General features: G+C 38.8%; 1 protein-coding gene across 6 annotated transcripts in view; it reads right to left on the bottom strand.

The window, feature by feature from the left end:
* Positions 1–561: 561 nt before the first annotated feature.
* Positions 562–14,466, bottom strand: part of slc7a1a (solute carrier family 7 member 1a) — a 42,982-nt gene continuing 29,077 nt past the window's right edge. For 5 of the 6 annotated variants that reach the window (XM_039618510.1, XM_039618508.1, XM_039618512.1 and 2 more), the window contains 12 exons: positions 11,269–11,531; positions 10,995–11,177; positions 10,734–10,892; positions 10,459–10,633; positions 10,205–10,338; positions 8,689–8,911; positions 6,705–6,844; positions 4,861–4,963; positions 4,496–4,674; positions 3,962–4,113; positions 3,746–3,854; positions 562–3,349 (listed from right to left, as the gene is read on the bottom strand). In XM_039618510.1, the coding sequence (XP_039474444.1) occupies positions 3,165–3,349; positions 3,746–3,854; positions 3,962–4,113; positions 4,496–4,674; positions 4,861–4,963; positions 6,705–6,844; positions 8,689–8,911; positions 10,205–10,338; positions 10,459–10,633; positions 10,734–10,892; positions 10,995–11,177; positions 11,269–11,467 (1,941 nt within the window). In that variant the 5' untranslated portion in view covers positions 11,468–11,531 and the 3' untranslated portion in view covers positions 562–3,164. Of the gene's footprint in view, positions 3,350–3,745; positions 3,855–3,961; positions 4,114–4,495; positions 4,675–4,860; positions 4,964–5,927; positions 6,065–6,704; positions 6,845–8,688; positions 8,912–10,204; positions 10,339–10,458; positions 10,634–10,733; positions 10,893–10,994; positions 11,178–11,268; positions 11,532–14,466 lie in introns of all 6 variants that reach the window. The other variant, XM_031754155.2, reaches the window with a different exon arrangement.

Genomic DNA, 14,466 nt, shown 5'->3' with positions numbered 1-14,466 from the left:
TTTAGGGAACACAGTATTTAGGTCCCGCTTCCGCTTTGCACAAAGCAAGATTCATATAGTTGGATGTGTTTATTGTGGAAGAACTTGACTGGCGAACACAGAGCCCTGTCCTCAGTCCCATTAAACACTTTTGGGATGAACTAGCAGAAAAATTCCAAATGTCCAACATCAGTGTCTCACCTCACAAATGTTCTTTTAGATTAATGCCGAAAATTTTCCACAGATGCATTCTTGCAGAAAGTCTTCCCAGGAGAGTGGAAGTTGTTACATTTAGCTACAAAAGTTGGCTACATTTAGAACTGGTTGTCATCAAAGCTCTTGTAGGTGTAATGTGTAGTTTTGTCTATATAGTTCATCTGAAATAATCACACACTGCTAAGTAGATTAACATTTTTATGCCTCCGGTTAATATCAAGATGTTTTGAAAAACAGACACACTGAAAAGTGGTTGGAAACCATGCCGGCAATCATGCATTGCTTCACTGCTTCTTTCATTCAAAATGCGACCATAATTTTGATAATGAAAACCATGTTTAAAGAAATAAAACATGAAGCCAGTCATTTTGATCATACAATCAAAATTTTTATTAAGTTCAGTTTGTGTTTGTCACATATTTTAATGACAGTGGTGTAAAATTCAGCCAAATAGTATCCAATTACATTTGTAAAAATTCAGCATGGGTATTAAAACACATCAATAAACAGGAGAAAACATGTAAAATGAATGGCGGACATATAACTTCCTCAAAAGAGACATCTCATTTGATTAGAAAAAATAAACAAGTGGTAAAAATTTGGCCTCTCTTATTTTGTATTAGAAAATACATGCTACAAACCACAAATGCAAAGATACAGCAGCCAGCACTGTGAAAATCCACTGTCACTTAGAGTTGGAGGACATGAACTGAAAATCTGAAACTGTCATTGCTTTCATCCTAAACATGTACAAAGATTCAGAAGTTAGATTTACTGCCATTACTAATGGGAGAGCTAACACAATGCACAAGTTAAACAACCTGAAAGATTCCTGTTAAGAACTTGACCGCCCCGCTTCCTCGGACTCTCAGACTGAGGAACAATCAGCAATGTGTTGTCTACACTCCTGGAACATTAGTTTGTGTATTACATTCTGCGTTGCAGATCTTTGCTTTACAATGTTTCATGATTGCTTCTTGAGAAAACAGATACAAACAAACATACCACTGCATTAAAACTGTACTGTAAAACCACAACTGAACATGAGGACCAAGTTTGGACCTCAAAAGGCATCAATGAAATTTTTCACATATAGAAATGGTAAAGCACAGCGAACTGCAGCCGCTTTTATACATCCAGACAATGACCTGACCACAGATTTCTGCTAGTGAAGAATTATGTCACAGATAAGCCAAGTGTAATGTGAGAGCTTGTAATGGAGCAATGTTAGAACAGCATTTTAACAGTGTACTTGCAATATTGTTACACAAGAACTGGGAGATTTTAGAGAACTTGGGTTTTCGTACCAAACTGTATTTTATACTTAAATGTGTAATCTGATGATAAGACTTTTGCACATATACTTAGGTCCATAAGTATTTGGACAATGACACATTTTATTTGTGTGTTTGGTTTTTTGTAATTTAGCCTCTGTAGATCAACACACAACAATGGATTTTAAATAAAAAATAAACCAAAATAAACAGCTGCCAAATCAATAATCTGTTACAAGAAGGAACACGGGGGCCAGCTGAGCAACACCAGAAAGCGTAGGAAACCACAGGAGACAACTAAAGTGGATGATCGCAGAATTCTTTTCTTGGTTAAGAAAGTCAAGAACACTCTTTAGGAGGTAGTTAGCTGCCTTCATGAATGGATATAGAGACATTTTAAAAGAGGATTCAATCTGCTGGTTAAACTCAACAAGAGACAGGCCAGATTAGACTTTGCCAGAAATACATCTAAAAGAACCTGCACGGATGAATCCAAGATTAACTTGTACCAGAATGATGGGAAAAGGATAGTGAAGGGGAAAAACAACTCATGATCCAAAACATAACACATCATCTGTCAAACACGGTGGAGTCAGTGTTATGGCATGAGCATGTATGGCTGCCAATGGAACCAGTTTACTAGAGTTTGTTGATGATGATTCAGCTGCTGATATAAGTAGCAGGATGAACTGTGAAGCATGCAGGGCTGTACTCTATGTTCCAATTCAACCCGGTTGTACAATGGACACTTCGCAGTGGAAACTGGATAATGACCAAACACATTCTGCAAAAGCAACTTTCTCGAGGCAAAGAAAGGCATGTTCTTTAATGGCCATATCAGTTACCTCAAGCCAACAGAGGACGTTTTACACTTTCAGAAGACAAAAACGGAACTAAGTTAAGATGTCAGATCGTCACTGACTGTAAAAGATTTTTGCCCCGTTATTAAAAGCAACCCTTGTTAATTTCTTTGGTTATTTTTTTTCCCCCTGATAATTAAATTCACACCTATATATAAACACTTTGAATTAAAGTCTGCACTTCCCTTGATTCACATCTTGATCATTTGATTTAAAATCTCTTCTGGTAGAGATTAGAGGCAAAAGCACTAAAATAAATGTGTCATTGTCCAACAAAAACCCGTGAACCTAACTGATGAACTTTTGATACAACAAACAAACATCAACAACGACAACAAAAAAAAAAAAAACATCCATCACTGATCATTGAAGACCTTTCTGGCACCCACACATTGGCTTTTGTACATATTCCTGCTGTCAAAAATGTGGCTCAGACACAGGTTGTAGACGTAAGTGCAACCGAATATGAAAAGAAACAGAGACTATGGCTCCCCAACATCTTTAACACACTGATGTATTCTGTATCTCCAACACAAGCCCTAATTCCTGATAGTCAAGTAATAATCGGCACTTGAATCTGAACCTTATTGCAAAATACAAAACATGTTAGTTATGGCTTTATTAGTCTTTTTTTGAGTATTCTTTCATCAGTTGTCTGTGTTCTCCCTGCAGCTGAAGAAGTAAGTCAGAAGATTGTGAATTTTAGATATGAGGTATTTATCTTTACCTTCCCTAAAAGAAAGTACTGCCAGTGAGTTCACACAGACTGACTGCTGGCTATCAAGGATGCATGTCTTGGAAGCAGCGTGATCTAATGATGGAGATTTGTAAATTCCTACAAATCTCCATCATTCTCTTCCCTTACATCAATGCCATCTGACAAAAAGGCTTCCTTTTCTGGTGATGCTGATTCTGACTTGCGGTTCAGCCCTAAGCCCTTCATCTCTGTGTCCGGAGTCGAATGAGCTGAAGCTGACAGGGTGCTGTGACGGATACCATAGCCGAAGTAGATCGCGAAACCTGAAAAGGCAAAAAGAACATAACTTTATTTGTGGGATATAATTCGTTTAAAAGCTATTTTGTTGGCAGTTTGGTTTTTGATTGGTTCTGGTGTTATGGAATCCTAGCTTTTCAATGCAAATACAGCTGCTGAACTTTTCAGTCTAAAAACAAGTACCTTTTTAATAACATCTACATTTTGCAACCAACAGACAAAGTATGTTTACTCCTGTTTTGCAAATGTTTCAGATCGGTCTGCGAACACTTTGCAATGACAAGTCAAAGCAGCTAGCGCATTTCAAGCAGCTAAAGCAAGCAAAACAGTCAGCTGGGTGTGTGAGACCTTTAAGCGTCATCCTACGTAAGTGTAAAGAGCAGAATTCTTGCAGTTAAAAAAGAGCGATGGACTGTAATTACCTATGGCCATCCAGATTGAGAATTTAACCCAAGTGCGTTCTTCAAGCTGCATCATCAGGTAGATATTGACAAACATGCTGATCACTGGAATGAAGGGCAGCATGGGGACCTGGGCGACAAATACCACAAAAGGAGAAATGTAACAGCATCCATTAAAACTTAGCAAGCGTGAACTCTCAGGGGGCAGAGGTAGTGCCGAAAGAGCTCAAATCAAACCTTGAAGGAGAGTTTAGTTTGGTTCTGGGGCTGTCTCCAGATGATGAAGACCACGAAAAGACACATCGTGAAGATGACGCTGAGGGCTACCAAGTTCCACGAAGCAAGATCTCCATAAGATGCCAGAACACTGAATGCCAGCATCAGCATTCCTTCGAAATGAAAGAGATGTTATTATCTTATGTGTGATACTTCACAAGTGCAATGTGATTTTTAACAGTGAAGATACTGGAAATGAATCCATCCCCTACATTCAAGGCGAGCACGCTTGTTGGCTTGTTTACCAAAGATCTAACGCCTTCATTTTATTGAGTAAGCAAATAAATTGTATTTCTACAGCACATTTAAAACTAAAGTGCTTTACACTAAAATGAAACAGAATAAATACGTTTCCAAAAGCTTGCCACAAAAGCTTCAGCTTAGACTTAAAAATAGTCACAGTTGATGATAGTCTAAGGTCTTTATACTTGATTTCCTTACATTATTTGTATGATTTTATTGCCGTTTTAAGGCATTCCTGGTTTAATAACATACCGAGGAGAAAGACACAGACGTTGACAGTGAAGCCTGACAGTTTGGAAGGTGCGGGGTTGTCTGGGAACAGCAAGGTTTTGAAGCTGAGCCTCTCTTCCATACCGGGCAGGATGTTGCCCTCATTCAACTCCATCTCCTCCTGGCTACTGACAATCTGGTAACCCATGCTGGGCCGGTACCTGAAATAACAAGAACAAACACCCATAATGAAGTGTTCAGACATAGCAGTTGTACTCTGTGTTCCTGCCACTTAAAATAGTTGCTAGCAATTGCTTCCAATAGTTTTATTGGCTAGCATAAACAACTATAAATATGTTCAGACCGTGTCCAAGGTAAATTCTTCAAGCTGATATCTTCTCACCAACCTGAGCACCAGGATACAGGCAGCCACTAATGTGTAGGCTAGCAGCGTCCCTATCGACATCAGGTCCACCAGGTCCTTCAGCTCGAACATTAACACCATGAAAACTTCACAGTACAAGGAGACAAAAAATAAAAATTAAAAGTGAGAATGCTTGTTTGATCCTATCAATTATTTTCCATACTTGTCTTAGAAGAATAAATTAAGATGTGTCTAACATTCAGCTAAAATTCAGCATGCTTATACAGTTACTGTGAGCACAGTAGTATGCTGAGAATAAGCTCAAATGATGCCATTGAGTACAGCCTCATAAAGATGCTAGCTTGAATGTACATATTCTTTTCACAATGGTGATTCCCAAAGTGTGGGTCATGGCCCTCTGGTGTTCCAAAGGTTTACCACACACAAAAGAAATCTTTGCTACAAAAAATGTTTAATATGAGTTTCAAATTTACTTGAAACTTCACAACTACAATCTTCTTAAGGTGCTGTATTGTTCTTCTGTTACACTGCAGGGTAAAAATAGCATTATGGAGAGAAACCAGCAACCACCTGGTGACAAAGTCATTCCATTTCATTTATATGATGCTTTTATTTTTTTGTTCTATTTTTTACATGGGAAAAAATCTCATATCACGTCACTGGTGGGGAAAGATAAAAAATGAAGCAGTGGCTAAGAAGGGAAAGAAGTTAACAGTAAATCAATCTCAACAACACAAATCAAGAAAAGACCATTAAAAACCTGTTGATTAAAGTTTTGATTAAAGGTTTTCATGTTTTCAGTTTTAAAAATGGCCCCAGTTGGGAGTGGATAAAGTACAGGCTGGAGGTGGCAAAAATTCCCATAGGTCGGAAAATCAGATAATGATAAAAGGGATTGGTAGCTGCCTCTATTAAAAAAAAGTTACAAAAAGTTTTGAAACTTAAATTAATCTTTCCAAAAACCAAAAAGTCTTTGCTTTGTTCTCTTTCTCTTCAATTCAAACCTGACCTTCTATCACTGCCTCTCTCAACTCCCTCTACTCAAATACAAGAATTTGCATTTTTATTTACCGCCCACCTTTATCTTACCAGCTATAGCCCCGGCAGCAACAGTAGATGTTACGGGAGATTTTCTCTCACTGACGTTGGCCAAGAAGGAGAAGAGCAGGCCATCCTGCGCCATGGCAAAGATGATACGAGGTAGGGGGAACATGGAACCCAACAGACTGGGGTAAAGGGGGGGGGCATCATATTGTGATGGCAGCGGTTTGGTGTAACGTGAGGGACAAGGGGAAAGGAAGAATTAGGAAAGGTCAGTGAGCGCCAAGGGAAGATTCAGAGAAAGGAGACGGATGTGGGTGGAAAGATCTGGGGGTTAAAGAACATGCTGCAGCATGCCAGACTGGCAACACTGTTGAAGAACAATATGCTGGGACAAGGATACTCTGATGTCAGCATGCAAGATTTGGCCCCCTGTATGACTACATGTTTTGCACATGCTGTTACTCTCAGTTTCAGTCCACATACCATGCGGTTTAGTTTGGATTAGTGCTGGTGCACATCTCCTTCTCAAGATGCAAGTTAGAAAATATGTCTCAAGTTTCCCAATAGAAAAAACAATGGAAGAGTTCTAGTATAGACACAATAACCTTGACTGCCTCAGCCAACTAAACAGAGACCTGGCTATGTAAAACACTTAATAATGAGTTTTGAATGCTGAGTGATGAATTCTAACAGGATATGTAAAAAGACTAGAACAGAAGAAGAAAGACTAAAACATTTATCCCTGTGTAGCTCAGACTCAGCAGCATGAAAAGTTGCTTTAGTAAAAGTGCTCTTTTTGTGGCACGCGTGTTAGTATCTCACCTGCCAGAGAGGAAGTGACAAAAGTTGCATTTAGTGGGGTTTTGGTGCAGGAGTTGACCCTGGCCAAGGACTTTGATAACAGCCCATCATCAGCCATAGCCATGATCACACGAGGAACAGGGTACAGACAACCCAGCAGGCTAACATGGGGGGAGGGGGTACCAAAATATAGAGTATCCACACAAGCAACCATGTGAAACATGCATAAGCAAAGACAACAGCACACATATGCAAGGAACATTACATTCAACATAGATACAGCAGATTAAGACAAAAAACAAAAAAACAGAACACAAGATACTTAAACATGTTGTGCATACATTTTAAGTAAGGAACACATATGCAACACTTTGTAATATGTAAATAACAATTTAGTGCAATGCTTTGCAGATCTTATAAACCTATATTTTATTCACAATAAAACATAAAAAAAATCTATGTTTAAACTGAGAAAATGTACCATTAAAAAAAAAAAATTAGCTCAATTTTATTTTTAATATTAGCTTAATTTAATACGTCTTAATAAAGATGGGACAGGGCCATGTTGTTTACCACTGTGTGGCATCCTCTCTTCTTTTAACAACAGTCTCTAAACATTAGAGAACTGATGAGATCAGCTGCTGAACCTTTGAAAGAGGAATGTTATCTCACTCTTATCTGATATAGGACTTGAGCTGTTCAACAGCCCTGGGTCTTGTTTATTGTATTTTTCACTACACGTTTATTTTCAATTCATTTTATCCGTTTTATTTTTATAGCACCAATTCATAAAAACAGCGCCTCACGACTCTTTATATTGAAAGGTATGGACCTTACAATAATACTAAGTGCTTGCTCAAATACCTTTCAGCAAGCACTTGGTGACAGTGGGAAGGAAAAACTCCCTTTTAACAGGAAGAAACCCTCTGGCAGAACCAGGCTCAGGGAGCCTCAGACAGCCATCTGCCAGAGAATTTCAAATTGCATTTCATTGGACCACAGCTTCGGCCCAGAGAAGACAGCGTTTCTAGATCATATTCATAAATAGTTTCTTCTCTGCATGATAGAGCTTTAACCTGCATTTGTGAATCATGCCTGGTTTTAATGCGGTGTGCCTAATGGGCCGAAGCTCACGGGCTTCCAATATAGATTTCTGGCTATTGCCTCTCGTGCAGCGATTAACCATTTAAGATAATATCAAAATGTTCTTTTTCAGCCGTTTGTTGCGCCCATGCCCAGTCTGGTGCCATCAAATTCAAAATGTCAATTGTATCTTAAATTACCTCATTTTTATCATGAAATAGTAAAATACTCACTTTAAACATTTGATATGTTTTCTATGTTCTATCATGGATAAAATATTGGTTGATTGTTGCTATTATTAATTGCTAAGTATAACATATATGGACCATCATTTAAAGTGACTAGAAACTAAATGTTAGCAAAAAAATGTCACCTGCCTTAGCCTTTCTGAGTCCCTGTTACATAATCACCTTCACACACTGATGGGGCAGCTATATTCTCAGCAGCATTTTTTATTTTTAGTTAAGGCATCAAATGCTTTCAGAAGTTAAATATACACTCTCGCCCAGGAACACAAACATAAATATATATATATATGTGTGTGTGTGTAGTTATCTGAGACCTTGTACACAACTGTGCATTTCAAATGAATGATAGTCTTTGGTTACGCTCCAGAAAGCAGATTTAGTTTAGATTCTGAGTTTGCTAATCCTGAAATAGTGTTTCATTTCCCATTCAAACATCTATATTTTGATAGGATTCCAGTTTGATTTTTTAAAGGAAAATTGCAGTTGGCTAATGATGACTGAGTGGACAATGCTGAATACATTTCATGGTCCACAAGGAACAAATTTATATCCCTCAGCCTAATAGAATACCCACTGGTATTCACAGTTGCTTATCTTAGAGGTAATCAGTTCAAAGTTTACACAGAACAAGGTCTAGTACATGTGCATTGTGTTTCTAAGTTCAAATCTCTTACCTTGTAGACAGAGCGCAAAGAGAGCCTACAGCTACGGCATATTTCGCGCCCCCCCAGCCCACATAATTAAAAGCTGTAGGCAGAGGGCTGTTGCTGTCCAGCAGGTAGTATGGCATCATGAGGGTGAGAGCACCAGAAACGCTGAAGTAGATCACAAAGCAGATGAGCAATGAGGATACGATACCAAAAGGAATGGCTCGCTGGGGGTTCTTCACCTCTTCACCTAGGACATATATAATATACAGACACAGTTAAGAGCCAAGATATGCAAATCTGCTTCTGTATGACTTCAACGGGTGCAGAAATATCTTCAGTTAATGTGCCATGTTTTGCTTATATTTATATTTGAAAAACATTGGCAGAAGACAGAAATTCTTACTTTCGGCGTTTGAACGTGAGGCAGAAAAGTGAATATGTGAAAATTCAGTGGAATGAAAACACAGAACACAGTACAAACTCTACTGTTGGATGGAAGATGGATGGATATTTAGATTTTGGAGGAGTTTTATGGTTTCATCTGAGAATTGCGCATTGTTCATTTGAATGTAGGGTGCAGGCACTGTGTAAGGTAACATAATTTACAGAAGTGCTGCAGTTGCATCGAGAAGTGCATGCAAGATTTTATTGAAGGTAACTGAATGCTAAGTGGTTGACTGAACCTGTAAATAGCAGTGGAATTACTTTACTTCTTAGTTATTTCCTAAATTGCCCCATCGTCTGCTATACAGCTATGTCTTTGTTACTAGCCACTCCCAGTTCATTGCAAGGTTTGAAGATATTAGCTTATTTTTTTGGTGGAGCCACCATGCTGAGAGGCCTAACTGCTCAGCTGCAGGTGATTATGTAAGAAGGCCTTGGTGTGTAATAAAACCACATTACAGTGATGGAGAGTGTGCATAAGACGCACAGTTACGTGTCAAAGCAGGCCCAAAGTACTGTAAAATAAAAGAGCTCTGAAACGTGACGGAGGCAACTGCTGTGTGGATGATATGTGTGTGTGTGTGTGTGTGTGTGTGTGTGTGTGTCAAGGGGAAATGGAGTATGGCTTCATGCCAACTTAACTCTTACTGCCATACACACACACATGCACAAAGATCATTGTGAGTTTGTGTTATGTCTGACAATCGTAATTTAAGGCTAACTGGTCAGCTTGCCAGCCAGTTAAAATTCAGGAAACTTATGGGTGGGAAAAACCTTGTAACATGTATGAAGAAACGAGCCTGTTCACAAACTCTGCAAAACTCAGGGAAAAACCTCTGGAACGCCCTCTTCCAAAACCCTGTTTGTTCCCCCCTAACCTGGGTAGCAGTCTTTTGGCCTTCAGCCAGTAGCAGAAATGAGCCAAACGCATGGTTCCAAAAAGATTGAGTTACGTTCCCTCTCTCTCCCCGAAAATGGAAACACACACATGAGGCCGTCAAAGGGATATGTATGTGAAACTGTGAGACGTGGAGCAGAGGGAGTCAAAAACAGAAGGTCGAAAGAGTTTGTGTTTTCAGGTCAGATCAGCACTAACCTGTGGTAGCAATGCAGTCAAATCCCACAAACCCATAGAAACAGGTAGCGGCTCCTGACAGGACACCCGTGAATCCAAATGGCATGAAGCCGCCGATTCCCAAACTCTCTGCGCTTGGCAGGACGTCTGTCACACTAAACCAGAGGAATATAAATAATATGAAATATAGTTCTAAAAGAATGTCATCCAGATTAAAAAAAATAGAGTAACAGAGACAGTTAAAGTGAAAGATTCAGCATTGAATATGTCCTTACTTGGTGGTGTTTGTTGTATAACTTGCATGTAGGATCTCTTCAGGGTCTAGCTGCCAGTTTTTAATAGTGCCTTTGACGAATCCAGAGATCACCATGAACACCAAGACTAGGACATTGATACAAGTGAAGACCTTGTTCACCATTGCTGATTCTTTGACCCCAAATGCCAGCAGACCTTAGAATTGCAAAGGACAAAGAAAGGGAAAATGAAAAACGTCTTGAGAAAATGTGTTAAGTGTAATATTAAATGTCTTCTACGGTATATGTCTTCTTACTTGAAAGAATGATTATGATGAAAGCACCAAATATGTCAGGATACTCTGCCAGTGCTCCTGGTACATTCAGGGCCATGTACTTTCTGCAGAACTGCCCTATGGGGTTCCCTATCAACTCATCAAAGGTGGCGCTCCATGCACGAGCCACGCTGGAGGCACCTGAGACGAAGAAAAAAAATATTTTGAAGACCAATTTCTTCCTATACATGACCTTAAACTAGAAAAAACAGAAACAATAAAGCAGTGCTGCTTTATGCTTACCAATGACGTAGGAGAGAATGAGATTCCATCCAGTGATGAAGGCCCACAGCTCCCCTACAGTCACATAGGAGTACAGATAAGCCGAGCCTGTTTTGGGAACACGGGCTCCAAACTCAGCGTAGCAAAGACCGGCTAACACTGAGGCTATGGCTGCTATCAGGAATGACAGCACAATAGCAGGACCTGTGGAAGGCGGTTTGAATCATATGATTAAAAAACTTTCAGGTTTTTCCTCACTACACGTGTTTTCACTATCAAAAGTAATGTCACTTGCCAGAATTCTCTCTTGCAACAGCACCAGCGAGCACATAAACACCAGCACCCAAAGTACTGCCCACACCGAGGGCTACCAGGTCAAAGGTGTTGAGACATCGGCACAGACGGGAGTCCTCAGAGTTAGAGTTTACCACCTTCACCCTCATCAGCTGCTTCCTGAAAGTGGAAGCAGCGTGCAGAAGGCTCTTTATAGCCATGGATCACACTCTGGTCTCAGCAATAGTCAGGGTAGAGAGTTTTTAGGGGTTTAGAGGTCACAACCTAAAGATGAAAGACAGTAAGTTTAAAAAACACACTTAGTTTTTCATCTCCCCTGTTTCAACAAAGGACTCCGAATCATTTCTGACAATAGCTAAGGAAGCTCATTATAGTGCGTTACTCATTGCAGAAAATAAACTAACAGTATCTGCCAGGACTGTTACTGTTTAGCCCATGTTTGGATCATACAGCTAACTCATTTGCACAAGATAAACACAAGTAACAGAGAGTAGCAGCATGACAAGTGTCCAGGCACCTTGTGAGAACGCACTATGAACATTGAGAGGTCATGTGGACAGTGCAACAGTTTAGCCACAGCTCACGGAAACTTCCACCCAAGGACAAGCTGATGTGACAACACTGTCGTCTCATTTACCAGCCTAGCATGTCACACGTTAATTATGAATTACACTGTATAAAAATGTCTAATAAATGAGCTTGTATCCAAACCAAACAAAATTACACAAATATAACTAAAGATAACTAAAGATAATATCACATGCAACCAGCCACATTTTAGGGAATAAATGAAAAGAACTGCTCAGTACAAAAAACACTGTACAGATATTTTCATGTCACTGAACTAAAAACCAATCTCAGCAGATCAAAAAAAACAAAAACAAAAAAACAGAATCTTTGAAAAAAGAAAATACAATAACTCATATTTACATTAAACAAATAGGGAAAGTTTAGTAATGTGAAATTATTCTATTTCTTGTTGCATCAAGCTGTCCACCATTATCAAACTGAAAATGCAGCAGAAGTCACACCTGCAGCAGTGTTGTAGAGGTCACTATTGTTTGCATGTTGTCAGTGATTATAAATGATGATACACGTTCAACAGTAAGCTCGATGGCCATTCATTAGATTTTCATAGGTGACTGCCTCTTCTATTTTCCACTATTAAGGGCCTAGATAATGAACATATGCCTTTTGATTAGATGCACACCAATTGGTCTTTTATTAGGTAAATGAGAAAATCAAATGTTAATATTTTCCTGGTAGATTCTGACATTTACAGACAAAACAGTTGATAGAGAATATAATCAAAAATGAAGATCAGTGTTAGTTCCAGCCTTCAATTACAGAATTGATATATCTGATTCATATACTGCATGACATGAAAAACTAGCATTTTATCAAAGTAAAATGTGACTTCAGGTTGCCATTTCTCCTTAATGAGACCCAAAAAGGGCTACTGCTGTCAGAAAATCTGCATGCCATGTATTAACCCTACATTATTTCACTCATTCAGCAAATGAAAGTGAATGGTTAACATGTATAGACATGCAGAAAAGTAACAATATGCAAGTAAAAGTTTAGAAATGATATGCTTTATTCATCTTAAGAACAACCATAATCTATTAAAATCCTGGACTAAACCAGAAGCACTAATACTGCATACTGCTCTGATTATCACAGCATCACACATGCTGCATCTGTCAATGATCTCGGAAGCTCATGAATACAAATTTGTAATAAAAATCCAAGATTTTTAGAAATGTTCTGGCGCAGTCATAAAGTCCTTGCAGAAAAAAATAAACAAACCAATGAAAGTGACCTATATATATCACACAACCCCTGACTGACTTGAGTATACGGGTCAGTCTGGGGTCACAACTTTCTGTCGAAAAATCTACATTTTGTCAGATTTTGTTCAAATTGAATGAAATCTGATCATTCAAAACAAACTAAAATACGCCTTCTGAACCTTATGTCAAAGTAACCTGTTCGTTGTGAAGGCAGAAAAAGACAGAGTACTTACTCAAACACAGCGCTCGACCTAACAACTCCTGATGAAATGATGAGTGACGACAGAAGGATTAAACTGTGCATTGGTTAACTTTTCTTTAAGCTGCTGTGAAGACTGTGGGGCTTTGGACAGTAGGCGATCTGAAATAGAATCTAGAAGAATCACATGGCTTGGCTATTCCAAGCAGCGGGCACGCATGCACACACGTGCAGACTTAATTACTGCAGACGTCGGATGATCGTGCAAATCTTAATAAATGCATTTTCTACCATAAGAACTCTTGTTGTGCATAGACTAATATAACAGCAGCATTGTAGTTGCATATTACATTTATAACAGTATCCAATATAAAATATGGTCCCTTGTAAGACACATTAAAAAGTATTTGGCAGAGTACTTTGGATAATATGTTAAAGAAGTGGAAGGGAGGAACTGAACAGAAAGCGGTGTGAGCCCTTTCAATCAATGAAGTTAGACCATAAATATGACACTTCTGGACATTTGGAAAATGGCTGCTTTGAAGAAGACCTAAAAGTCATTCCATAAACAGCCTTAGTTGTTATTGTAGAGTCTTTACCTTACAATAAAAAGTTCCTGGAGGTGACTGTTGTCTAAGGAGCTTGGAAAGAAAAGCGTCTGGACTTCTTTAAGTTTCTTGAAGCTGTTTCACTTCACATCCGAGAAGCTTTTTCAGTTCTAAGAGCAATTGGTGGAAAATCCCAGATTTTTAACCCCTATTGAGAGTGTCCCTAAGAGGGTCCTGGACACTTAAAAATCTGTCACATTTGATATCTGGGGTGTGGGGTAAAAATGACTTAACTGAAGCTTTAAAAGAGCTTAATATGATTGGTAGGCCTGAAAATGTAATGAAATAATACATACATGAATACATAAAAAATAAAGTATTCAGGATCACCACAAACAAAATGGGCAAGAGGGCTGCGTGTTAACCTTAATACCAGCACAAGCTCTTAGACAGAGCATGAGAAAACAGTGAGCAAAAGTATCCAAGGCAGTAATCAAATATAAAAGCACAAACATTGAGCAGTCACCTCTGTCGATCATTGAAAACAATCAAAGAGGCACCTGGGAATGCTAATTGAGCTTTCTCAGTAGCAGATGAATGATTCTATGTCCAAAAACAGCTGGAAAAATACCAGAAGTGAAGAACTGTTAATAAGTAAA

This window comes from Oreochromis aureus, linkage group 10 (assembly GCF_013358895.1).
Source record: "Oreochromis aureus strain Israel breed Guangdong linkage group 10, ZZ_aureus, whole genome shotgun sequence".
In the NCBI taxonomy this organism is placed as follows: Eukaryota; Metazoa; Chordata; class Actinopteri; order Cichliformes; family Cichlidae; genus Oreochromis; species Oreochromis aureus.
The sequence above is the reverse complement of the archived record's forward strand: the minus strand, read 5'-3'. Positions and strand labels throughout refer to the sequence as shown.